The sequence below is a fragment of the Candoia aspera genome, chromosome 6 (assembly GCF_035149785.1).
Source record: "Candoia aspera isolate rCanAsp1 chromosome 6, rCanAsp1.hap2, whole genome shotgun sequence".
Lineage (NCBI taxonomy): Eukaryota > Metazoa > Chordata > Lepidosauria > Squamata > Boidae > Candoia > Candoia aspera.
Window position 1 is genome coordinate 30,559,018 of NC_086158.1, and position 27,493 is coordinate 30,586,510.

Genomic DNA, 27,493 nt, shown 5'->3' on the forward strand with positions numbered 1-27,493 from the left:
TACTCTTCAGTTTTCCAGAATATAAATTTGCTTATTTACATACACACCAATGTTATTATTTATTCTAATTTTGAAGTGTGTTATTGGCTGTTTCAAACAGAGATGGAAGCTATATAGCTTTTATGGAGTCCTTCATATGCTTTCCTTGCCCTTATGGTAGGGTATCGGAGTCAGCCAACATACAAATTTAATAATAAATAAATAAATAAATAAATAGTATGTATCAACCAAATGAATTTTTTATAGAGACCATCAGATCTTGCATTTTAAACTAGAGGCTACATTTTATGAAGCTTAAAAATGCACTTGAGGCTGAAGGTCCAGAAATATTTTTCACTTCATTGAAGCAAATACATGCTTTTTTCATAAAATGAGAGTGGGCAACACTTCATTACGTTACCTCACAGTGGCAGAGGGTAACTGAGATTCACCTGATCTGAGGCAGATATTTTGATTTGCCAGATGCTCTGTATTTACATAAAATGTATGCATTATATTGATTAAAGTTTTTTAAGTATGCTGTTCCAGGAAATCAATGGAAGTAAAATAACATATTTTAAAACCACATGTAACATACAGAACGTTACTTGAAGATTCACTCCAAGAATGCCATTGTTTTGATAATGTATATAACCACATTGATGAATCAGGCATAAAGTGAAAACATGGTTTGGTATTGCATGAAAAAGTAATGAAGAGAAATTTCTCTTATGTGTATTCATTGTCTAAGAGAAGCTGTGACTTGTGGTAGCTTTCCAGAGGTGGATAGAAATCAACATTTGATCTGAATTTAGAATCTTTGTTTGCTGTCAACTTGAATTGAGGATCATGTTTCATGTAAAGGGAAGTGGGGGCTTTTGAATCTAAGAATATCAACTAAATATTTATTTAACCTCAAACTATCTCTAAACAATGTTTAAACCATGGTTTAAAGCCCAAAATGTCTCTTCGGACATAACCCTAAGTCATTGCTGGACAGCCATGGCTTGGCTGGATGTCTAAACTGAGCCTGTGTATTAAATCAGTGATGTTGGTCATAAACTAGTATATGAAAAAAACAAGAAGAGGAACACTGTAAGTTTTCTGTATCAGAGTCCTTATTGCTTATTGTTATATGCAAGCTGTGCATTATCATTTGTGCAAGCAGCTTTCTCAGCTTCATTTATGCTCAAAGGCCAGTAATTTAATTACAATGAAACGCTATGTAAAAGTGGACTGGCATGGTGACGGGAGAGTTGTAGGAAGCTGTATACAATCAAAACAAACGAGTCCCAAACCATGACCAGAGTAGAAAAAATTCTAAGAATGCTGCCTTTTCAGTAGTTGCCATACTCAAATGACACTTTTATTTTTTATGATTTGTTCTTTTTTGACAATATAAATTTTATTTATTTATTTATATATTTATTTATATTTCAAATTTCTATCACCACCCATCTCCTTCAAAAGGGGGACTCTAAATTCAATACCAGTTAAAAGGTATTTGTGAATTGTAAATAATCTGAAAATCACAGGGACAACGCTTTGAAATCATAGGGACCTGCTTTTTTTAATGGAATTAGGAATATACAACTTTGGGTTGGCTCATTTTTAAAGTATATATGATGTGGTGTAATATTAATATTACAGAGCAATTGGCAGGTACAGTAACATTAAGATCAGTCACTAGTAAACTAGCTGTATTAGAAAAACTAAGGTAGCAGATATGAAACTTTCTCAATTGAAATTGTCTTTATTAAGTTGAACAGCTGTTTATTGGCTACTGCAGCTGAAATATACAAGTGCACAGCAAAATAAAAATATATTTTGATAATGTTCTCTATAAAAAGAAAAAAAATGCAGAAGGGAAACTTTTACCTCTCTGTTTGTTACATTTCTCTTACAAAAATAACCTTTATTAGAACCAAGATATGACAGACCTAATGATAAATACAACAGCTCTATCATGCAATAATCAATGTAATCTGAGCATATTTGATTTTTCATATATTCCAAGGCTAACCAGGTTAGTGCAGTATTTTAACAATAAACTCAGTTCAACATACCAAAAAGACCATCTAACTAAAAAAACCTGTCTTGTGGTACTGCTCCTTAGGTCAGAACATATATATGTACATATAGACAGTATACTTCTCAACTGATGAATGCATCAGCATCTTCTTACAATGTTGTTTGCTGTATGCTTTTTACTATATGGACACTATTTACTGAAAATTGATGGTAGCTGAAGGTGAGTATGGGTAGCCATGTTTCAGACAAAAATGTATTTCCTTTATATATAAGGAATGTTAGGTGCTTGGAGGCACATAAGAGCTCCACTGGAATAGGGTTCAACCTATTCCAACTTTATTGCTGCTGCAAAACCATTCCTGGCATCTTTTAGTCTAGGATAGAGTCCTGTCCTAGACTCTATTGATAATACAGTATTAGAACATGGAGTGTTGTTGAACAAGAATGGAATATTTCAGGGACTTTTTTAAAATTCTGAACATCAGTATAATTACAATTGGGGGTTACCATGTGATTTCTTTTTATTTCTAAGTTGTACCTTGTCCATGGAGATAGCTGCTGGGTTGGGACAGCTGCCCTCTGCAGTTGCTGACAGCATCTGTATTTGCACTTCCACTTGCTGCAAAGAACTTCCTGCAATTACTTGTTAGATTTATTTCTCTTTTCATTGATTTAATATGCACCAGGGATGGGGAAAGAAAAAAGAAGTTAAAAAAAGGAAAACACATTAATAAAAAGAAAAAAGGAAAGAAAAAAACCATACTGTGTTACTTACACTAAATTGCTTTTGTTAAATTATTTAGTACATTATTAAACACACCATTAAAACTTGACTGCACAGAAAGACTGACCAGTCTTCCTTTTGCTTCAAAAGTCAGCTCATGAAGAGAAAATGAAAATACACTTGTTTGTTTCTTTGTTTGTTTAAAACATTTGCAAACTCTGGGCCACTTATACCCCAACAATAAAAGCAATATATTCAGCTAAAAGAAAAAATACAAACGAAACTAGAAAAAAGAGAACAACCTGGTGCCGCAACCGCACATCCCTGATGCAACCCATCTTGTTCTCTTCCCACTGTGACCCACCCTATCCCAGCACCTGCGGAAGAACCAGGCTTGAGTGCTGTCTGGTTAGTAGGGATCTGCCGGGTCTCCAGGGGATGGTGTTCCATAGGGCAGGGGCTGCAATGGAAAAGGCACAGCTCTGAGATCCCTTGAGGTTTAAGGGAAGGGACCTGGAGTGTGCCTATCCTATCCACTCTGGTGGGACGGGCATATACCCTCAGGGAGAGTCAGCCCACCGATAACCCGGTCCTGTGCCATGTAGAGCTTTAAAGGTGGCAACCAGCACCGTGAATTGCACCTGGAAGGAAATTGGGAGCCAGTGCAGCTTGTGCAGCAGGAGTGTAACATGAGGAAACCTAGGAGTGCCCAATACTGTGTGTGCTGTTGCGTTCTGGACCAGTTGCAACTTCTGGGTGGTCTTCAAGGGCAACCCCACGTAGAGCGCATTGCAGTATTCCAAAGTGACCAAGGCATGAGTGACTGTGAGCAAGTCCTCCTGGTCCAGAAAGGGCACAATTGGCACACAAGATGAATCTGTGCAAAGGCCCTCCTAGCCACAGTGGCCACCTGCTTATTGAGCAGTAGCTGTGAGTCTAGGAGCACTCCCAAATTGCATGCCAGCTCTGTCTGGGGAAGTGTCACCCCATCCAGAGTCTAAGATGACATTTTACCAGACCTTGTTGGCCATCCAAGATAATATTTATTTATTTATTTATTGCTTCTCTACTTGATAAATTTGTAATTCTTCAAATAGTGATATATTCAAGTTGTTGGTATATAATTTAAAAATACATTCACACTTTTAAACTGATATTTCTAACATTATATTAACAAACTTACATATATTAAACCAAAGCAGTGAAATAGTGGAACAGACCATATCATATGAGTGTTTTCATCACCAACTTTATAGTTCTAGCATAATGAAATTGACGACAAACCCGTTTTAAACATTCTCTGGGGTGTCTAGTGAATGTGAAAAAGATGTTTTTGTCAAAATGAATCTTTATATACTTATTGTATATCCAGACCTGGGATATTCGCTCCTGGACTTCCATAGAAAGCTAAGAACTTGGTTTTGTCATCATGCCAGCAGCAGGCTGGGAAATAGCCATTCATGGGGATGGCTAGCACCCTAGGACAGTTTTTACTCACGGACTGAAACGCAACTTTTAGCCATCAGGATTTTATTATATTTTATTCTTATTGTATATTTATTATTATATTTATATTGATACTGAATTTTAATTCTGTTTTTGTAAACTGCCCAGAGTCCCTCCTTTGGGGGGGAGATGGATGGTAATAAAAATTTTATAGATAGATAGATAGATAGATAGATAGATATTCTGACTCCCTATTCTAGAGTTCTTGCAAGTAACTCTTATCTACTTTAGTGATAGTCTTTAATTGTTAATTTAAAAAATATTGTAAATTTAGAATCATCTAAAATATGTTTCAGTATTAATAGTAATTCAGGAATTGTAGATGCTGTTAATATGTTCATATAAAATTGTGAAATCAAGGTAGTTTTAATTGAATGTTTGTTAGATTTATATCCCATCTTTCCTGTAGGAGCTCAAGGCAATATGCATAAAACAACCACCAACTGAATTCAAAGCATTTTACAGCCATATATAGATAAAAGTTTGCACTGAGTTGCTCTTTTCTGCATGTTGCAGTAGAGATATGGTGCAGTTTTAATTTCTGTTTAGATTTTATTTGTTTCAGAATTATTTGTAAATCAATACTTGAAAAACAAGCTGACACCTTTTTTGTGCAGCAGTTATGAATAACTAGTACTACAGTATATTCAGAATCAAATATCTACACAGATAGCATTTTTATTAGACCATCATTTTAAAAAAAATGTTGCAAGTCTTTATGTTTACTAAAACTCTTCATCAAGCTAATTGATTAAAAATTAGGCAAAAAAAAAAGCAGTCACATTCTTAAGTGCTGTGGAATAGAGCCCTCAAGAATGCAATTTGGTTGTTGTCTGAAACAGCCTGGTGGAAAGTGATGTTGAATTCAAACCAACCACACCTGCTGGAAAATTATGGGGGTAATTTCCAATGTAATTTGCACCCAGTATACCTCCTGTCAATCCCTATATCCAGATTAGAGCAAGCACACATTTGCTCAGTCCAGCTAGCAAAAATAAAGCTTGATGTTTATTTATCAGCAAATGTAAGAAAGGTAATCGGCAAAAAAGGAACAAAACATAGGCAAAGCAGAGTGAGAGAAAGACATGAACAGTAGGTAAGAGATTAAAAAGGTACAGGACTTAATATAAAAAAATTCTCATAATCTATCAATCTATATCTCAAAAGTCACAGAAACAAAACCACTGGAAATAAAAAAGCTCTTATGCTTATACAACCTACAGGCCCTCCTTGTCATATGTGCATATTACATTAGTTCAGATGGGATGGATCACCCATGGCCTGTTCTGTTATATCCAGGAATAAACAATCCCAGTTGTTTCGACCCGTCCAATTTGATCTAGCAGGTTGGGTATGCTATGGGTCCCGTCAGCCAGGGAGTGTCAGTTGGCGGGAACTAGAAGGCGTGCCTTCTCTTCCATAGCGCCTGCCCGCTGGAACATTCTCCCTCCAGAAATTAGGAAGTCCCCGAACCTGTTGGCCTTTCGTAAGGCCATGAAGACCTGGCTATGTGCCTGGGCCCAGGGCCCTGAGCATGTGAATGGTCCCGTTTCTTGGTTATATTAACATCCATACATTGCTTACTTGGCAGCCATGTATATTTATCTTGTATTTATCTTGCATTTTAATTGTTTTAATTGTAATTGTTTTAACTGTTCTATAGTTTTATTGTTGTAAGCCACCCAGAGTCACTTGCTGAGAAGGGCGGCTATAGAAATCGAATAAATAAGTAAATAAATATTATATAAATATTCACATTTGGTGTATTACTGCAGTTGCATGCATTTCTGGCCAACTATTATAACCTGAATGCCCAGAGGATTATGTTCCTGCCCAAGACAAGCTGAATCTCTATTCTCTGGCTGTATTCCGGTAACTAAAGCTCTTTTGTCTTGCCTAGATTAACTTTCATTTTGTTTCCTTTCCTTCAGTCCTTCTTGGATTTTGCAGTAAAGGAGATATTGATATCTACTTGATTGATTGATTGCATCATATTTATATGATGTAATAAACACATACATTTGGTACATAATACCAAAAAGCTCACAGTACTTTCATGTATATGTTAAATGACAAAATAAAGTCCCTACGCCAACAACTATGCCTTCAAACAAACATCTACTGATATCACGTTCTACTGTAAAATAGGGTTCCCAACTGCAGAACTCAGAAGGATATCATAGCTGGTACTGACAGTTGCCAGGAGATCTAGCAGAACCAACAAACAATAGTTTGCCCACGAAGATGACCAAATCAGTACCTATCTCATGAAACCTAGATTGCCCAAACCTCGGTTGAAATGAATCTACATAATTCATGTCATTCCAAGACTTGCGAAGATGTAGACACATGCTCTAATAACTTGACCAAGCTTGAAATAGTAAAGGTAAAGGTTTCCCTTGACGTAAAGTCCAGTTGTGTCCGACTCTAGGGGGCGGTGCTCATCTCCGTTTCTAAGCCTTAGAGCCGGCGTTGTCATAGACACTTCCGGGTCATGTGGCCAGCATGACGACACGGAACGCCGTTACCTTCCCGCCGAAGCGGTACCTATTGATCTACTCACATTTGCATGTTTTCGAACTGCTAGGTGAGCAGGAGCTGGGACTAGCCATGGGAGCTCACCCCGCCGCGCGGTTTCGAACCGCTGACCTTCCGATCAGCAGCTCAGCGGTTTAACCCGCAGCGCCACCGCGTCCCTGCAAGCTTGAAATACTGGAGACTAAAAATTACCCAGCAGATTGAGACTCAAGGAGATTCTTTTTTTAAAAAAGATTTTTCACCAGAGGTTAAAATTCTAATTGGTTCCTTTTCTTTTTGCTAGTACTGTTAGTGCTTTGGGGGAAAAAAAAGACCAGAAACCATATACCATTTTATTTTATATAATATTTAAAACAACTTGACCAAAGAAACTGAAAATACTTTGATCTATCATAAATGATTGCCATTTTAAAAAAAAAATTATCATTTGATTTTGGTAGCCTTACTTATATAATTTATCATATGTCAGAAACTATGACCAAGTATGGCTGTTCACATATGTAGATAATCTGTTAAACATTTAGAACTCAAACATGGTATAATTATTTATTTTTTAACCAGCTTCTTGTAGGCTATGCCAGAGTTGTTCCGCTGTATAACTGTTTTAAATAAATAAATATCTCAGATATTCAATTTTTGCTAATACCTGTTAGAAGAAAGCAAAATCCTGAAGTTAATACATTTAATATTCATAAGATGGGCACGTAAGTATTTAAAGACAACCAAGATAGTTAGGGGAACTATTTGAACATGTACATATATTTCATACTTATACTTACTTATCTTTCATTTACATATAAATTGAAAGTGCCATTCTGCATAAATGGATTTTCTTTCATTGAACTGATCAATATCAAACAATTTATGTGCTTAATTTTCTAGAAATGTACAGAGTTGTCAGAGTAGACAGCTACTGTCTAGCTTAGATGAAATATACAAAAGTAATTATTTCCTTCTAATATTTAAGAAGTGCCATGCTGTCAAGGGATGTGAAATAAGGAGTGTTGTTTGCTTGTAAATTGGAGAAAATTCCTTTCCTATTCAAAATAACTAATCTTCAATTAGTTGACTGACTCCAAGTTTCCTTGTTCTCTTTCTCTCTCTCTTTTTTTAATCATTATGACTAGATAGTTGATTTTGCTATTATTTTGTTCCTGTATGGGTAAAAAAGAAAAGTGCTAATCTGCCAAAATGGCTTTAAGCATGTTGTTGTTTTGATTTAATTAGCTCAAATGTGTAAATATGGCTGTTGCAGCCAATATGTTACATGAAGTAAATCTCCAGGCACCATGGTAAAGTGAAGTGAATTTTGTGTTGTGCCTCTAAGAGCTTTTTACTTCTCTTTCCACACATCTCAGCCAATTTCCAAAATGAAGTATAGAATCTCAAAGTAAAGCATTGTAAACTACTATTACTTTTGCCAGAGGATTTATTAAATATTTGTAATATGGATTAAAATAAAAAAAATGAGAGTTCCATTCAAGTAAACTAAAGAATTTGTCTTCTTGAAGTCATCTATTCCTAGTTTCCAGTAACAAGTCTTGCTAAATGGGACCCTTTAGTATTGTTATGTATATTTCAGTTTTCAGAATAGTGAAAATTGCACTTGTTCATATTTAGTTTTCTTTGTAAGGAAGTCACTGGAGACATTCTGTAATATTTGTGTTTATATACCAATAATACTAGCTGGGCATTAATGAAGGCTCTTACACTCATTCCAAGAGTCACTGTTCTTTCACTAAGGGAAAGCTGCCAACTCAACATTTTGTGTCTCTAAATTAATTCCAAAAACTGCATGCTGGTCCTTTTAGTTTCTTTCATGGTCCCCTAGACAGCATTCTTTAGTAGAAGAAACAGCCTGTTTATAAATTTGCTTGAGTTAGAGAGCTATTGGCTAATCTCATTAATATACAGGATTAATACTTTGGCAGGGATTTTTATGTGTCCAAGGCTCTGATCAGGTTTACTATCTCAAGCATAGCTAAAGGTAAAGATGCCTTTGGGTCCTATTGAGCCCCTGATTACTATACGAATACCACCACGCCATCTTCATGGCAGCAGTATAAGTGAGGTTTACTATTACCTTCTTCTGGGATGATTTTTGATCTCCCATTCTAGTTTACATTCCTGATAATTCCCTAGTAGTCTTCCATTCAAGCTAGGCTTGGTTTTACTTAACTTCCAAACCTAATCAAGTTCAGCCAGGTGCTGCCATATAAGACACAAGCAATCTGTTTGGACAGAACACCTGATCATAGAAATGCAGACAAGAATACTTCATGAGAAGATTATCCAGTTAGTTCTTAGTTCTATATAAGGTTGAAACACAAAGAAAAAGAATTTTAAAGATTACATACAAAGGTGACTTCCAACTTTCAACAGCAAGAATATACAGCAATTTCCATAGTCAAACCGTTACTCTTTATCAAACCAAGATCACATTATTTCTATACATCCTTCCATTGACACATGCAAATCACTAATACAATTGCTCCTTCCCCTTATATAAAAATAGAAAGTGTGTATGTCTATGTCTATGTCTATGTCTGTCTATATCTATCTATCTATCTATCTATCTATCTATCTATCATCTATCTAGATATATCAACATCCCTCCCCCTTAAAACAGCATCCACTTAATTATTTCCTTCCTACCACTATTCTATATATTTCTGTCCACTATAATAAAAATCAAATTATAAAAACATAAATTATCTGCTTTTATAAATAATAATACTACAACAGACTTAGCCCTATTAAGTTTAAAATCAAAATAGAATATTATTATATCTTACCAATACTTTTTAAATCATAAAAATTAAAAGTCCTGTAAGGCAAAGGTAAAGGTTTCCCTTGACGTAAAGTCCAGTCGTGTCCGACTCTAGGGGGCGGTGCTCATCTCCGTTTCTAAGCCTTGGAGCCGGCGTTGTCATAGACACTTCCGGGTCATGTGGCCAGCATGATGACTCGGAACGCCGTTACCTTCCTGCCGAAGCGGTACTTATTGATCTACTCACATTTGCATGTTTTCGAACTGCTAGGTGAGCAGGAGCTGGGACAAGCAACGGGAGCTCACCCCGCCGCGCGGTTTCGAACCGCCGACCTTCCGATCGACAGCTCAGCGGTTTAACCCGCAGCGCCACCACGTCCCTTAAAAGTCCTGTAAATCTTAGTCCAAATCATTAAGAAAATGAAATCATAATAACGTCATAATCAATCCAGTTACACGTTCTTAATTTTTTACCCCTCGTCGAAATATACCAGGGCATTTACGTATCTCCCTATTACATACAAGACATTTTTTTACAGAAATCAAACAACCCCACTGCCACCCTCAAGAACTCGGACTTCTCAGCAAGGAAAAAATTCCCACAAAACATATTCTCTTCTTTCTCATAACACTGATTCAGATAGTCATAATATCTCCCCAGCAAGGCAACTCCCTGTACAAACTCAAACTCAGACTGTCGCTTTAACCCCCTCAGCACCAAACTATAATCTTCCCCTGGCATTACTTTAATCTCACTAACAGAAAAATCCCCATCTTTTCCAAAATCTTCATCATCCATCGTAACATTTTCAGCCAGATGACACACTTTAGCAACAATCTCTTCTCCAATGTCCCGAACGCTGCAGAATAGCTTGGCAGTACTCTGCAGAATAGCTTGGCAGCACGAAATCTTCCATGCTTCAGACAGTAGATTATGACACCCCCTAGTTATTTGACTCATGCAGAAAGGAGTTAATGAATTAATAAAAAACCTTACGTCTAAAATTGGCAAGGGAAAGTATACTAGCAAACAAATCCCAAAGAAAATGAACAGAAAACTGACGATTTAAAACAGCAAACCCAACGTGTAGGAAAATATTCCATCCTTTAAATTCAGTACCAAAAATAGTAACAGGAAGCCAATTACGTATTCTCAACCCTTAATACTGTACACTTTAAATGGGGAAACAAGCCCACTTAAAAAAAAATAAAATATATAATCCAGAAATAAGGATAGGCACCAAGAGATTCCGATTCTTCTTACTGTAGAAAACTTCTCTTATGGTTTTTGTTGTTTATGTGTTCAGTCGCTTCCGACTCTTCATGACTTCATGGACCAGCCCACGCCAGAGCTTCCTGTCGGTCGTCAACACCCCCAGCTCTCCCAAGGTCAAGTCCGTCATCTCTAGAATATCATCTATCCATCTTGCCCTTGGTCGGCCCCTCTTCCTTTTGCCCTCCACTCTCCCTAGCATCAGCATCTTCTCCAGGGTGTCCTGTCTTCTCATGATGTGGCCAAAGTATTTCAGTTTTGCCTTTAATATCATTCCTTCAAGTGAGCAGTCTGGCTTTATTTCCTGGAGGATGGACTGGTTTGATCTTCTTGCAGTCCAAGGCACTCTCAGAATTTTCCTCCAACACCACAGTTCCAAAGCATCTATCTTCCTTCGCTCAGCCTTCCTTATGGTCCAGCTCTTGCAGCCATATGTTACTACTGGGAACACCATTGCTTTAACTATGCAAACCTTTGTTGTCAGTGTGATGTCTCTGCTCTTAACTAGTTTATCGAGGTTTGTCATTGCTCTCCTCCCAAGAATTAGATGTCTCCTGATTTCCTGGCTGCAGTCAGCATCTTCAGTAATCCTTGCGCCTAGAAATACAAAGTCTGTCACTGCCTCTACGTTTTCTCCCTCTATTTGCCAGTTATCAGTCAAGTTGGTACATAACTTAAAAAAATAAATTGGGTGTTTTAAAAATGGGAAGGCAGGACTTATTTTCCCTTTAAGGGCTGCAGAGTGGCTCGGAAAAGATGAAATCCCAGTCTCCTGGTGAAGTCTTGCCAGTTGAACACACACTGTCCACAATCTCCTGGCTGCAACTCGCCATCTGGAGGACAAATGGGTCAATTCCCAGCGTTTTCCTTGTCTGGAAAAATATTGTGTGCTACAGGAGAAACCAGCTGGTGCCCCAAAAAAACTGCCATGATGCCAGCTGTGCCCACGGAGCTCACAGGCACAGCTGCTCAGTCCACCATATCCCACCGGAAGTCCGTAACTATACATTTTTGTTAATGAACGCTTTTTCTGGAATCCTAAGCTGTTTGGTGTAATTAATTTAATATGAGTACTGTTTGCCTGGTTTTTGGCTTTTGCTTCTTGGGAAAGCAAAATGGAAATATAAGACTATCAGCTGCAAACAGTCTCATCTAGTGATTCATTTAAAATGTCAGGGTGTTGCCCAGAATGTTTATCTGAAAAGGTGCAGTCCTGATATTCACGCCATTTGAAGACAGTGGCATTATCTTTTTACTTAGATGGGTTAAGCAGCCCATTTCTTGGGACTTTAAATCAAGCTCTGTGTTATAATATGTGTGCATTCATCTAGAACAAGTTCAGTTAGCCTGATATGCCTCCTCCTGATGTTTTCCTAATGTATATTAAAAATGTGTTCTTTCATAATAGATGCATTTTGTGAAGGATTTGTGATTCTGTGTGTGTTTATAGTTATAGATTCCAATTTTACATTGTGCCTACGTTCTTAAATATTTGCTTTCATATCTCTTATAATGTCTACTATTGAACCATCTGCAGAATCAACTACAAAATCTGGTTGCAGCTCAAACTAGCATCTTATAAAAGTAGGAAAATGAGTTTTTTTATCTCTTACATTGTTAGCGACCTTCACAATTTGTTTATTTAGGTAGAAGTGAAGGGCTGAGATCATGCTGCAAGATTAGAAAGACTGTTGATCTAATCTGAATGGAAAGGTTTTGACTTAGAGTGTGGGAATGTTGTCTCTTGAAGAATGTTGTCTCTTGAAGAGATAAATCTTTATTTTCTTGGGCAGAACTTTTGTTTTGGACACTTGCTTGCTGATCTTTGATAGTTTATTCTCTTTTACATATTAACACAGGAAATTCTCATATTTAGTTTCTTAACTGCATTGAACAATTGAACCAGTCTGAATATGGACTGAGCTGGACTGAACAATGAACTATTTTCCCAGCTGGTTACATTTTATTTAAACCTAATATATATCATACCCTAGATTCATTACTTTATCTTGATTTATTCTCATTCATTTATCCCACTTTTTAAAAATATTGTTATCTACTATAATGCAGCATAGTATTGTCAGTTCTTCGATTCAGTTACAGCTCAATTCACTACATTTAACTATAACCTTCCTTCATTTAAGCAGAAAAAAATTGCAATTCATTGCTGTGTAGTATAATAGGATGTTGTTTATTCGTTCAGTCGCTTCCGACTCTTCGTGACTTCATGGACCAGCCCACGCCAGAGCTTCCTGTCAGTCATCAACACCCCCAGCTCCCCCAGGGACGAGTCCATCACCTCTAGAATATCATCCATCCACCTTGCCCTTGGTCGGCCCCTCTTCCTTTTGCCCTCCATTCTCCCTAGCATCAGCATCTTCTCCAGGCTGTCCTGTCTTCTCATGATGTGGCCAAAGTATTTCAGTTTGGCCTTTAATATCATTCCCTCAAGTGAGCAGTCTGGCTTTATTTCCTGGAGGATGGACTGGTTTGATCTTCTTGCAGTCCAAGGCACTCTCAGAATTTTCCTCCAACACCACAGTTCCAAAGCATCGATCTTCCTTCGCTCAGCCTTCCTTATGGTCCAGCTCTCACAGCCATATGTTACTACGGGGAACACCATTGCTTTAACTATGCGGACCTTTGTTGTCAGTGTGATGTCTCTGCTCTTAACTATTTTATCAAGATTGATCATTGCTCTTCTTCCAAGGATTAAGCTTCTGATTTCCTGACTGCAGTCAGCATCTGCAGTAATCTTCGCACCTAGAAATACAAAGTCTTTCACTGCTTCTACATTTTCTCCCTCTATTTCCCAGTTATCAATCAAGCTGGCTGCCATAATCTTGGTTTTTCTGAGGTTTAGCTGCAAGCCAGCTTTTGCACTTTCTTCTTTCACCTTCATCATAAGGCTGCGCAGTTCCTCTTCGCTTTCAGCCATCAAAGTGGTATCATCTGCATATCTGAGATTGTTAATGTTTCTTCCAGCAATTTTAACTCCAGCCTTGGATTCCTCAAGCCAGCATGTCGCATGATGTGTTCTGCATACAAGTTGAATAGGTAGGGTGAGAGTATACAGCCCTGCCATACTCCTTTCCCAATCTTAAACCAGTCCGTTGTTCCATGGTCTGTTCTTACTGTTGCTGCTTGGTCGTTATACAGATTCTTCAGGAGGCAGACAAGATGACTTGGTATCCCCATACCACCAAGAACTTGCCACAATTTCCATTGACTGGAACAGTCAAAGGCTTTAGAATAGTCAATAAAACAGAAATAGATGTTTTTCTGAAACTCCCTGGCCTTTTCCATTATCCAGCGGATATTGGCAATTTGGTCCCTAGTTCCTCTGCTTTTTATAAACCGAGCTTGTACATCTGGCAATTCTCGCTCCATGAATTGCTGAAGTCTACCTTGCAGGATCTTGAGCATTACCTTACTGGCATGTGAAATGAGTGCCACTGTTCGAAAGTTTGAACATTCTTTAGTGTTTCCCTTTTTTGGTATGGGGATATAAGTTGATTTTTTCCAATCTGATGGCCATTCTTGTGTTTTCCAAATTTGCTGGCATATAGCATGCATTACCTTGACAGCATCATCTCGCAAGATTTTGAACAGTTCAGCTGGGATGCTGTCGTCTCCTACTGCCTTGTTATTAGCAATGCTTCTTAAGGCCCATTCAACCTCACTCTTCAGGATGTCTGGCTCTAGCTCACTGACCACACCGTCAAAGCTATCCTCGATATTGTTATCCTTCCTATACAGGTCTCCTGTATATTCTTGCCACCTTTTCTTGATCTCTTCTTCTTCTGTTAGGTCCTTGCCATCTTTGTTTTTGATCATGCCCATTTTTGCCTGGAATTTACCTCCAATGTTTCTAATTTTCTGGAAGAGGTCTCTTGTCCTTCCTATTCTATTGTCTTCTTCCACTTCCGCGCATTGCTTGTTTAAAAATAATTCCTTATCTCTTCTGGCTAGCCTCTGGAATTTTGCATTTAATTGGGCATATCTCCCCCTATCACTCCCCCTATCACCACTCCCCCTTCTTTCTTGGGCTACTTCTAGTGTCTCAGCAGACAGCCATTTTGCCTTCTTGGTTTTCTCTTTCTTTGGGATGTATTTTGTTGCCGCCTCCTGAACAATGTTGCGGACTTCTGTCCATAGTTCTTCCGGGACCCTATCTACTAAGTCCAATCCCTTAAATCTATTCTTCACCTCCACTGCATATTCCTTAGGAATATTAGTGAGCTCATATCTAGCTGATCTGTGGGTCTTCCCTAATCTCTTTAGACTGATCCTAAATTGTGCAAGAAGAAGTTCGTGATCGGAACTACAGTCAGCTCCAGGTCTTGTTTTTACCGACTGTATAGATGTCTGCCACCTTTGGCTGCAAAGGATGTAGTCAATCTGATTTCGGTGTTGTCCATCTGGTGAAGTCCATGTATAAAGCCGTCTCTTAGGTTGCTGGAAGAGGGTGTTTGTTATGCACATTGAGTTGTCTTGGCAAAATTCTATCAGCCTGTGTCCTGCTTCATTTTGTTCTTCCAGGCCATGCTTACCTGTAATTCCAGGTGTCATTTGACTCCCCACCTTAGCATTCCAGTCTCCCATGATAAAAATAACATCTCTTTTAGGCGTGTTGTCCAGTAGGTGCTGCAGATCCTCATAGAACTGCTCTACTTCAGCTTCTTCAGCATTTGTGGTTGGGGCGTATATTTGGATCACTGTGATGTTAGATGGCTTGCCCTGAATTCGAATTGAGATCATTCTATCGTTTTTTGGATTGTATCCAAGCACTGCTTTAGCCACTTTACTATTAATTATGAAGGCTACTCCATTTCTCCTGTGGTCCTCTTGTCCACAGTAGTAGATCTGGTGGTCATTTGATGTGAAGTGTCCCATTCCAGTCCATTTCAGTTCACTGACGCCCAAAATGTCTATCTTTAATCTTGACATCTCACCAATAACCACATCCAATTTGCCCTGGCTCATAGATCTTACATTCTAGGTTCCAATGGCCTGTTGATCCTTAGAACATCGGATTCGCTGTTCACCACCAGCACCGTCTGCCGCTAGCCGTCCTTTCGGCTTTGAGCTAGCTGCGTCATCACGTCTGGGGCTAGTTGAACTCATCCTCTGTTCCTCCCCAGTAGCATTTTGACCATCTTCCGACCTGGGGGTCTCATCTTCCGATGGTATACTGACATATCTCTGGTTGTACTGATCCATTTAGTTTTCACAGCAAGAATACTGGGGTGGGTTGCCATTACCTTCCCCAGGGATCGCATTTAGTCTGCCTCTCTGTCATGACCTTCCCGTCTTGGGTGGCCCTTCACGGTTTAGCTCATGGCATCATTGATGTGCTCAAGCTCCAGCACCACGACAAGGTAACGATCCTTTGCTGAAGGTATAATAGGATACTGGCTTGCAAAGTAGAGAAGTATCTCTTCTAAGTGATATAAATACAAGCAAGGCAAGGTGCTAGTGGCTGCTTCAGTGTCTGTAGGCACAGGGATGGGCCTTCTTGATGCACATTAGACTTCAGTTCACACCAATCTCAATCAGTATGTTGCTCTGAAATGTATGAAACGTGCATGGATTTTAGTCCAACATATCTGGAGATTACAAGTTCAGGAAGACTTAACATAAAGTGAGATATTTTCCAACTCCCCAAAAAGCTTTTTAAAGACTGTTTGACTTCATCACAGCCTAAACCATGATGTTCTTTAGATGTGCTCACTAGACTGAATCAAATTTCTTGATAATGTTGTTATAAACTAGCAACTTTGAAGATAGTTTTTAAATTTTGTTTTTCTTTTCGTAAGTTTTTTGGCATTTCAGAGAGATTGATCGGAATACATCACTAAAAGATGCATTATGAAATAGCAATGGACAAGCTGTACTCTTTCAGAATCAGTAGTGTTTGCAGAACCTTTGTGATGATTAATAATCTGGAAATATATTAACATGGATCTGCTGGAATTGCCTGGGAGGTGGTGGGGACCCCAAAGTGTTGCCTCTCCCCTAGTTAAGACTGAATGTGATACCAAATCTGGAGATAACTTCAGATGCTACATAAATAAGTAAGTCAATAGGAATTATGGTCTGGGCTAAAATGCCAATGTGAACCAAGCCAGCCTGCAAATGGATCCATTTTCCACATGTCACTGGAACTCTGCAGAGCATAACCCATAAATTAACATTTTTTGGCCTTCAAATAATGTTCTAGAATCATGTTGTTGAGAAGACTTGGCCCCAGTAGAAGTACAATTGCTCAGGCATTTTGTTTAAACTCTATGAGGCTATTCACTTGTGTAATGTAATAAGTACATCCCTTCACAATTGCTTAGATGCGTATCTTGATCTAAGGCAAGTGGTATTTTCTTTAATGATAGTTCAGCTAATTAATCTGCAAAGGCAACCAACATTTAAAGCTCTGGAGTGAATAAGAGCTTGCTTAAATAAATTGTATCTTTTGTTCTCTCTTTGAAAGTTTTTTCAGTGTGATTATAGGGCAAGGCAGATTTTCCTTGGTGCTGTTAAAAAGCCAACCAACCATTATTCTTATAATAGGTTAAGAAATTGTCTAAAATCCATTAAAAATTCAAAGCTGCAGGAAATTAACTACTTTGGAGAAAATGAATTAATAAAAATAAAAAGTAAACTGGTACACAGAAGAGTTAAAAAAGTACCGTTCTGCAACAGTACGTGCAAAGTATTCTGTGTAGCTTTAAGAAGCAAGAAACTAAGGGACTTTCTATATGTAACAATGGAAGAAAGCCATGATCCTTACATACATAACTATACATTTAAATTCCTGGTAAAATATATTAAAGTAAAGTACTGAAAGATAGGAATAAGAAACTCCTGCTTTTGCATCTGACTTATTTGATGATATAGAACTCCTTAACCCCAAGAAATAAACAATTTATATAATTTTAACCAGTGTTTTAGAATCTTTTTCTATACATAACAACTGTGTCTAGGAGTTCCTTGCTGTGCATTGTTTGGAAAAGATAGAAATAAGAACTTTGGGCATAAACAGGAAGAGAATGGCTGATAGACCTTGTGATTTCATTTATTTAAAAGCTTTTTTCCTTTCTTTTTTCAAAAGAATTGAAAGGAGCCTATAACAAACAAATCAATCAATAAAATAGCATTAGAGGTTAAAACCATTATCCAGAGTTTAGCAAGTTTTTCTGGATTTGGATACCTTGCAAAAACTTTCATGATGGCCTGCTGTCCACAAAAGCTGAAATTCCATAATCATAACATCTCATAAGTTTGGCATTGTTGTGTGAGATCTAATGAAATTAAAAAGAAAAAATTCTGAGAGGTCTCCATGTGTGGTGGTTGGGTTGGACTCCTGCTGTAATCAGAGGGCATTGATAGTATACTTCCAACAAACATACATTTTAATGAAAAGCTTTAGTTAAAAAAAAGGTCTCTGTATCTAATGAAAGGCTATTACAGAGTTTGTCAGCTCCTGAAAATAAATTCTAAACCCTAGGCTACTGAACAAATGGTCTTCCACACTGCTGTTAAGGATTACAGTTTCACTATTGTCACTGATTTATATATTTTAGAATTTTAAAATATATTATTTTAATATTTTATAATTACAATAAATTGTATTAAAAGTACATTCCTGTTGTATATTATCTGGAGATGTGTAGCAAAAATCGGGCCTGGGGTGGCTGAGCCCATACAGCGGTTATGCTGATTTGTGATTGATGAGTTTGTTTTTACCCTGGCTGCTGTTTCTGTGTGTCTTGTTTTTCTCTTTTTTTCTGTTCTTTCTTTTTTTCTGTTGTTCTTTTAATATTGTTAGCTGCCCAGAGTCATGAATTTGAGATAGGCGGCCATATATATTGAAATAATAAATAAACAGGCAATATAGAAATGCTTCAAAAAAATAAATGAATGAATAAGATATACCGTAGTTTAATACCAAGGACTCCATATAGTTTAATGTTGTTGCACATACAAGATAACTTCTTTGACCATATTAATAATTGGACATTTAACCACATTCTAAGCTTGATGCATAACTGTCAACCTTAGATTCTCATCCAGACTTTACCAACATAGTACTTTCCAGATTCATTGAACTGCAGCTTCCATAATCCTCAGGCTACAAACTAGCTGAGATTCATAGGAGTTGAAGTCTAATAGAGTTTGATGGCCAGGCTGGGACAGATATTCTTGCCTTATTCCCAGTGCTGTATTACTTCCTTTTCCCAAAGGAGGTAGATGGAGTTAAAACCACACTTAGCCATGTATTATGTAGTAAAACTATTCCTCACCCTCTTTTTGTAGCACATTTGTCCTAAAATCTGATCAAAACTATTTCAAAGTGACCTTTTCTAAAAAGAAAAAAGAAAAAGAGTATCAGTGTATAAGGCAAACTCTGATATAAATTAATGACAGATTCCCAGATTTATTTTATTTTATGAAATATAACATTGATGATGGTAATCTCTGCAAACCTAATAACTTTTTCATCTAATCTAACGAAAAATGCACACAGATGCTGCTGTTTTGTGCAGATTGATACTCAATTTTAGTACTTCAGGTGAGAAATAACATCTTTTTTGAAACATATTGACATGTTCCCCTATAATTTAGCATGTTTCTCCAGTAACTGTTGACTTTTAAAGGAGTTTCAAAGGATTAAAAAGTAGTGGTTGGGAGAGGGTGTTGCATTCTCTATGAAATTGTTGATGTCTAATGATCATCAAAGCATTTTTCTTTCATAGTGAGTTTGACAGTGTGAGACGCTTCTGTGCTCAGTCTGCTTTAAAAAAAAAGTGTTTTCAACCTCAGATATTTCTGAAAACATCCATATGCACTTCCAGAGTTATATTTTAGCTAATCTTGGCCAACAGAGGAGGTGTTGTTCATATAAGAAAAGGCTGCAGATGTATTCTTTTTTATAACATGCATATTTTCTTAATTGGCTACATAATATGGGACTATAATAGCTTGGCTCTGTAGGGAATATAGTGAGGTTTTTATGCTTCTTCTTTTTTAACTTAGCTTAAAAGTTATAGCATCTTAGATTGTGACGCTATTTGGAGGAAGCAGCTGAAAGTTAGATATGTGAGGGTTTGTTTCCTGTTAAAATATCAAGACCATGAGGAAATAAAACCTATTTCCAGTAGCTAAATTCTGTGGCATAGCAATGTCTGAACACAATATACAGCTGTGCTTAGGTCCTGCTGTGCACAGACTTTTTTTTTTCATCATGGATATTTTGTATTGTAACATTGTTTTCTTCCTTCTTCCTTTTTGATTTTTGACTGTGAGTTTTTAAAAGCAAAATAAATACATTCAAACTTTCAGTTAGCATCATACAACAGCCTTCCTAACCTGGCATCCTCCAGATAAGTTGGAATTAGAACATATTGCAATAAATTTCTAGAATTCAAGACTACAGGTAGTCCTTGCTTACCAACCACAATTGGGACCAGAACTCTATCGCTAAGTGCCGCAGTTGCTAAGCAAAAAGTCACATGACCATGCTGGACTTATGTTACTTCTACTGTGGTTGTTAAATGAATCATCACAGTTGTTAAGTGAGACATCACATGACCGCAACTTGAGTTTTACTTCCGCATTCTCTGTTAATTCTGCTTGTTGGAAGCTGGGTATGAAGCTTGCAAATGGTGATCATGTGTCTGCCGGATGCTGCAATGGGTGTAAATGCAAGGATTGGTGTGATAGAATGTGAGGGTGACTTGGAAGACAGGGAGAAGAGATGCTGCCTAGGGAATAATCAGATAAAAGAAAGGGGAGTCTGAGAATGGGTAATGGTCTAAAGAAGAAACTTAGACAAGACCTGCCCTGATCACTCAAGCGATAAATAGGGACGGCAAGAGATTTGTACTTTCAGACTTGCAAGATTCTGTTAATGTAGCCTTACAATAAAGTAGAATTAGCTCACCTAGTCATGTTTCCTGTCTGGTTTACTTGGGAGGGCTGACAATTGGTCACAAAGCTATTTTTTTCCCAGCCATTGTAACTTTGAACAGTTGTTAAATAAGGCGGTTGGTAAGTGAGGGCTACCTGTATGCTTGCTGGGGAATTCTGGAAGCTGCTCTTTTTCAATGTCTCATGTGAAATAAAGATCACTTGCCTCTCTCATATGAAATGAAGGTGGTTAATGGTTTTAGACATTGCAGTTACCTTCTTTCCCCCCACCCCAAAAATGCAAAATTATAATAAAACCTATTTCCAGGCATATCTCTTATATTACTAGAAGACAGCTTAAGCATTTTTTATATTGCTGTTTGGGCTAGAAATAAAAAACAGAATTTTAAAGCATATATATAATTACTACATGCCTTTTTATATTGCCCACTCTCTCTCCATTATAGCTTGAGTGTAAGAAAAGTCCTCAGAAAAAACAGCACTGCATACTCCAAAACTGAGAATCCATGGGCAGAACTAGGCAAGACTGATTATAGTAATGCAATCAGAGATCAGGATAAATATCAAAAAAGCAATCTGATGAAAATCACTTTTCTGAACATGCTCTTTGCAGTTCAGGTGAATAGGAGCTTCCCTTAAAATGCAAATTTGACCTTTGGAGAAACAATTTTCTGTAAAATTTTGGCAGGTACAGAAATAATTTTTCAACCCGTTCCTCTCCTATCTCTCTACAGTTCCAGTGCTGTATTTACATACTGTAACTAAATGCATATATTTTAATTGCATTTATCCAATCAGCATCTTGTCTAATATTCTGACTCTGCCTAATGTAGCTTCCCCACTCATATTTAAGAGCAAACTCTGGACTCGAGTAATTTTAAGCTAAGCTATTTTGTTTCAATTAAAATTGTTTTACCATCAGATTTAATAACATAATTGTTATTTACTTTTATAAATTATTTAATAATTACACAATAAAATAATATTTATATTTAATATATTTGTAACCTAAAAACAAATGATGGGATTTGAAAATTGGACCTAATTTTGATAAATGAAGTCAGCACACTCCTTTTTCCAGGTCTAAAGCAGAGTTTAGAACGTTTTGTGGCATTCTTTGTACTTTTCATTCTCTACCTGTCCCATATCTCAAGTACATCTCAGTGTGGTATTAGCTGCTGTTTCTCTGCTCTACTTAAATGTCCTTTGCACCAAATAACTCTTTATGTTCCATGTGCTATCAGTCTATCTTTACAACGAATTCTAAATTGCTTCTTATAGCTGAAACTTTATCTGTGAAGTGATTAATATTTTTTCTAAACAGAGCATTGTTATAACCTATGGTCTCTATAATAAATATAATGCTTTGATATTGTGAACTTGGCTTTGTAGATATGGCAGTAATTGTTTTTAAGAAATTAGGCTGTTGCCTAAAGTGTAGAAAATTTGGAGGAGGCATGATGTGATTTTTGTAAGGCTTATAGTCAGCATTTCTGTTTAGTATTTTTTTTAAGTTCTTACTTTTTAAAATTCTGTGAAATAGCTGTGTGAGGAAGAAAAGGCAATCATAGAAAAACTAAGGTTTGAACAAGAGAGCCTAAGTTTAACATTTAATCTTAGATTTCAATCCTATGAAGACTGAATTCCATTGTGACTACTGCTGAGAAAGCATGGACTGCATTCTACAATTATCATGAATTTGACAAGGTTACCTGTAAAAAACAAAATGGGGAGCTAGCTGATAATAAAAGAGTGTTTGTTCCATTGATAACCTTCATGTCGAAACAGTCAAGATTGGCTGAATTAGGTTGAGCAAAAAAAATGCTTATCTCTTATAGTGACACATTTAGGATACTTTGTACTCCTATGGTGAGTATACTCAAGCAAAAATGAAAGCAATATAGCATATAGTACATTTGAGAACTACGAAGCTAGTCATACATTTCCTCAGTGGTTCAGTTTTCATATTTTTTTGAATTGTTATGTGATGTGATATTTGGCTCCTGAATGTGCAGGATTTTGAAGGAATATTGCACACTGGGTCAGTATTATAGGGGCTTTGTAAATCTCAAATTAAGAATAGCCTTCTGGAGATTAAGTTCTGCAGAAGTTTTCAACAACGTTGATGAATTTGGTGGAACAGTTACAATATATTATAATATTAACATTTGTATGGCTAACTTCTTTTCTTTTTCTCTTGTGTCAGGTTACATATTTGGGAAAAGTTTCTACAACAGGGATGCAGTTTTTGTCCGGTTGCACAGAAAAACCAGTAATTGAATTGTGGAAGAAGCACACCCTTGCTAGAGAGGACATCTTCCCAGCTAATGCCCTCCTAGAAATCCGCCCTTTCCAAGTTTGGCTTCATCATCTGGACCTCAAAGGAGAGGCCACTGTCCGCATGGATACCTTTCAGGTTGCTCGTATTGCTTACTGCACTGCTGATCACCATGTGAGCCCAAACATTTTTGCTTGGGTTTATCGGGAGATCAATGATGATTTGTCCTATCAGATGGACTGTCATGCCGTAGAATGTGAGAGCAAGTTAGAGGCCAAGAAGTTAGCTCATGCCATGATGGAGGCCTTTAAGAAAACTTTCCATAGCATGAAGAGTGATGGCCGGATCCACAGGAATAGCTCCTCTGAAGAAATGTCTCAAGAATTAGAATCTGATGATGGCTGAACTTAAATTTTTTGATGTTTAAGCAACAGCAAAAATGGCCCTGGGAACAGAAACATATAGATAATGAATAAAAAACCATTCAGTTTGGGAATGATGGAATTCACAATATTTGACTAATCACCTTTTCATTTTTTAAAAAAAAAGCAATTCAGAAAATTTCCTGAAAATATGCTTCTTTATTATAATTATATAACATTGAAATCTGCTGCTGTTTTGTTTTTGTTTTTGTTTTAATGTGATAAAACTTCTTCTTTAGTCATTTGTCCATTTCACCTTCCAAACTTTTTTTAAGCCTTAGAATTCAAGTTCTTGTCTTATGGCTTGTAAATTATTTCCATTTCCTTGTTGAAATTCACTGAGCAGATTTAACAGTGAGATATTTCAGAGTTCGTTGTTAATATGTATCACAGTAGTAAATAGGAACACGTTCTACAGAGAGAGAGAATGCAATTTGAGGACCTACTGCTATCTCCTTATCATTTCCCAGGCTGAAATTTCTACCTGCAGTTTGATAGCCTAACAATTAATCCACATTTCATAGTTTGAATATTGAAAGATGCTTACATTTACACATTATAATCATATGCTATGTTTTATTTTATTCATTTAATCTTTTAAAATGTACTTTCAGTCACATATTTCCCCCATAGGCCCATTGTTTTGAAGAGGAACTGCAGAAATGCCAAGTGAATGGTGGGACACCTGAATGTAAACGCCTTCTCGTTGATACCTTGTTCAGTAAATCAGACCACTGCCTAAGGATGAACATCCTGGATAGGTACTAGTTGGGCTGTAATGCTTATTCTCCCTTTGTCCTGGCACAAACTTCAGTTTCGCAGCAGTCTTGCCACAGATGGAATCCATATTAGCTTATTTACCTGCGCTCTAGGGTTCAGTTTAAACTACCATATTAATTGTTGGGCATCTGATAATGAGAAATATAGGATTCTTTAAGATCAGGTGTGATGGCAGAAAGTTTGTTGAGATTCAAATCATCCTATTAATATTTCCTGACATGTTTTCAGCTCACAGATGAAAGGGTTCATAAATATATATATTTTTAATGTTTAAAGACAAAGTGCTGATTCCTAACATACAGGTAATGCTGCACTTTATACAGTATTGTTCATAACTTGTGGTAATGTTAGGGGCACTGGGCACCTTACAGACGCCTTAAAAAAAAGTAAATCAGAGCAGAAAGCTATGGAAGTCTCTTTCATTGTGTCTAAATATGCACCTGTGTGTATGTGTGCGTGTGTGTGTGTATGCGATCACTATTAGATTGATCATGGGAACATACTGAGGAGGAGTTGCACCTTTAATAAATATGCTTATCGCTTTCCAATGTATGTAAACTATTCTGCAGCTTAAAGGCATTCATACTTTAATAAAAAAAAGTTGGAATGAAAAATTAATAATTTCAGACTTCATGATTTTACATTTACGTTCCTAATCTACCAATTCTGTGCAATACCTACAATCAGCATAATAATATATAATTGCCAACTAAGCATTAAATCTTGAATTATGGCTTCTTAATTCTAGTTTGTACTTTTATTTTGATGTATGTAGCCATTTTGCCTTTTCTGAAGGGCTATTCCACCTACTTTCCCCTCCACCCTTTCAAGCTATTAGATGTTCAGATATCTGTGAATTGGAAAGCTCTACCTCTTCTTCTAAACAGGACAATAGAAATACATAGCTGCAAAACTCAACTTCAGTAGTTTTCCCTAAGAATTCAGCTGTATGGGCTTTACATTTGTTCTTACTGAGAGTTATAAGAACTTTCCATTTGGATAAGTTTCTACCCTTCTCTTTCTTAGGGTAAGTTTTGGATTTGTAACAAGAAGCATGGGAATTAATTATTTGTAAGCTGCCTTGGCTTGGGGAAGACAGTCTTCTTCCAAAGTCTGACTACTTGTAAGGGAGAACTAAAACATACCCCTGAGAAGTTCCTTTGCTCCAAGCTTCTAAGGAACACAAGTAGTGCAAAGATAAATTGCCATCCTGGCTCAGAGACTGATGGGATAGGGGTGAGAGAAGATACTTTGTCCTCTTCATCTTCCCTGTCCTCAGATCATTTCAAAAGAAGAACAACAGCTTTCGTCTTTCTGAAATTGTAGACATTCAGGATTCCTATATGGCAAATCAATCTTTTCCGAATTAAGCTTATTCTAAATCAGCTCACTATTAAAAGAGATTTGTGTTTGTTTATAATGCAGAAAGAAGGAGGAGGATTCATCTAAAATGCACAAAAAACAAAAGAATAAAGAAACCATTTCTGTCTTAGCAATTATTAATTTCATGAAAAAAACAGTGACTCTCACTTCTTACTGAAAGTGTCTCCATCAGCCTTCATACATTGTAATGTAAGTCTAGTCAAATCAGGGCACAGGACAAGTTATCTAATCCTTTTGATTTTAGCACTCACTATTCAGATTCAAAGAAGATGGAAATGATACTCAAATATGTTCTTTGTTTTTGGTATTAGTAACAGGGGATTAAATTATGAGATGGGGAACCTTTGGCTCTCTCTCCAGCCAGTTCAGCAACTACACTGTTCTTATCTACACTATTTCTAATGGCAGGTCCCACTATTCAGCTATTGTAAGTAATGTGACTGCATATGAGCACTATTAAAGCCTTCTACTGTATCCAAACACTGTGCAGAGTGATGTGAGCAATCTTTCAGTTTATGATGCTTCCTAATCCTACTGCCTTAGATTTGAACTGGAGCCCTTTTAAACATTCAAAATCAATGCACTCAAATAGCCATCATATTAAAACTGTGAAACTTGCCTTCAGTTGGTTCATAAATTATATGTATTTGTTCATGAAATGTCATAGCATATATAAACCACAAAGTGAACAGGAATAATAGCAGAGACCTGTGCTGCGAAACAGCAAACTAGTAAAAGCTATCTTGGCCAGAATTGTCAGTTTCCAGTGAGTCTATATTTCATTCTTCAGCAAAGAATTGTTACCTTGTCGTGGTGCTGGAGCTTGAGCACCTCAATGGTGCCATGAGCTAAACCGTGAAGGGCCACCCAAGACGGGAAGGTCATGACAGAGAGGCAGACTAAATGCGATCCCTGGGGAAGGTAATGGCAACCAACCCCAGTATTCTTGCTGTGAAAACTAAATGGATCAGTACAACCAGAGATATGTTGGTATACCATCGGAAGATGAGACCCCCAGGTCGGAAGATGGTCAAAATGCTACTGGGGAGGAACAGAGGATGAGTTCAACTAGCCCCAGACGTGATGACGCAGCTAGCTCAAAGCCGAAAGGACGGCTAGCGGCCGACGGTGCTGGTGGTGAACGGCGAATCCAATGTTCTAAGGATCAACACACCATTGGAACCTGGAATGTCAGATCTATGAGCCAGGGCAAATTGGATGTAGTTATTGGTGAGATGTCAAGATTAAAGATAGACATTTTGGGCGTCAGTGAACTGAAATGGACTGGAATGGACCACTTCACAACAGATGACCACCAGATCTACTACTGTGGACAAGAGGACCACAGAAGAAATGGAGTAGCCTTCATAATTAATAGTAAAGTGGCTAAAGCAGTGCTTGGATACAATCCAAAAAACGATAGAATGATCTCAATTCGAATTCAGGGCAAGCCATCTAACATCACAGTGATCCAAATATACGCCCCAACCACAGATGCTGAAGAAGCTGAAGTAGAGCAGTTCTATGAGGATCTGCAGCACCTACTGGACAGCATGCCTAAAAGAGATGTTATTTTCATCACAGGAGACTGGAATGCTAAGGTGGGTAGTCAAATGACACCTGGAATTACAGGTAAGCATGGCCTGGGAGAACAAAATGAAGCAGGACATAGGCTGATAGAATTTTGCCAAGACAACTCACTCTGCATAACAAACACTCTCTTCCAAGAACCTAAGAGATGGCTTTATACATGGACTTCACCAGATGGACAACACCGAAATCAGATTGACTACATCCTTTGCAGCCAAAGGTGGCGGACATCTATGCAGTCGGTAAAAACAAGACCTGGAACTGACTGTAGTCCAGATCATGAACTTCTTCT

General features: G+C 37.4%; 1 protein-coding gene across 2 annotated transcripts in view; it reads left to right on the forward strand.

Moving 5' to 3' along the window:
- The window catches only part of PID1 (phosphotyrosine interaction domain containing 1), an 89,007-nt gene extending 64,158 nt beyond the window's left edge, over nt 1-24,849 (forward strand). For both annotated transcript variants that reach the window (XM_063306669.1, XM_063306670.1), the window contains one exon: nt 22,955-24,849. In XM_063306669.1, the coding sequence (XP_063162739.1) occupies nt 22,955-23,431 (477 nt within the window). In that variant the 3' untranslated portion in view covers nt 23,432-24,849. The remainder of the gene's footprint in view (nt 1-22,954) is intronic.
- Nucleotides 24,850-27,493: the final 2,644 nt, after the last annotated feature.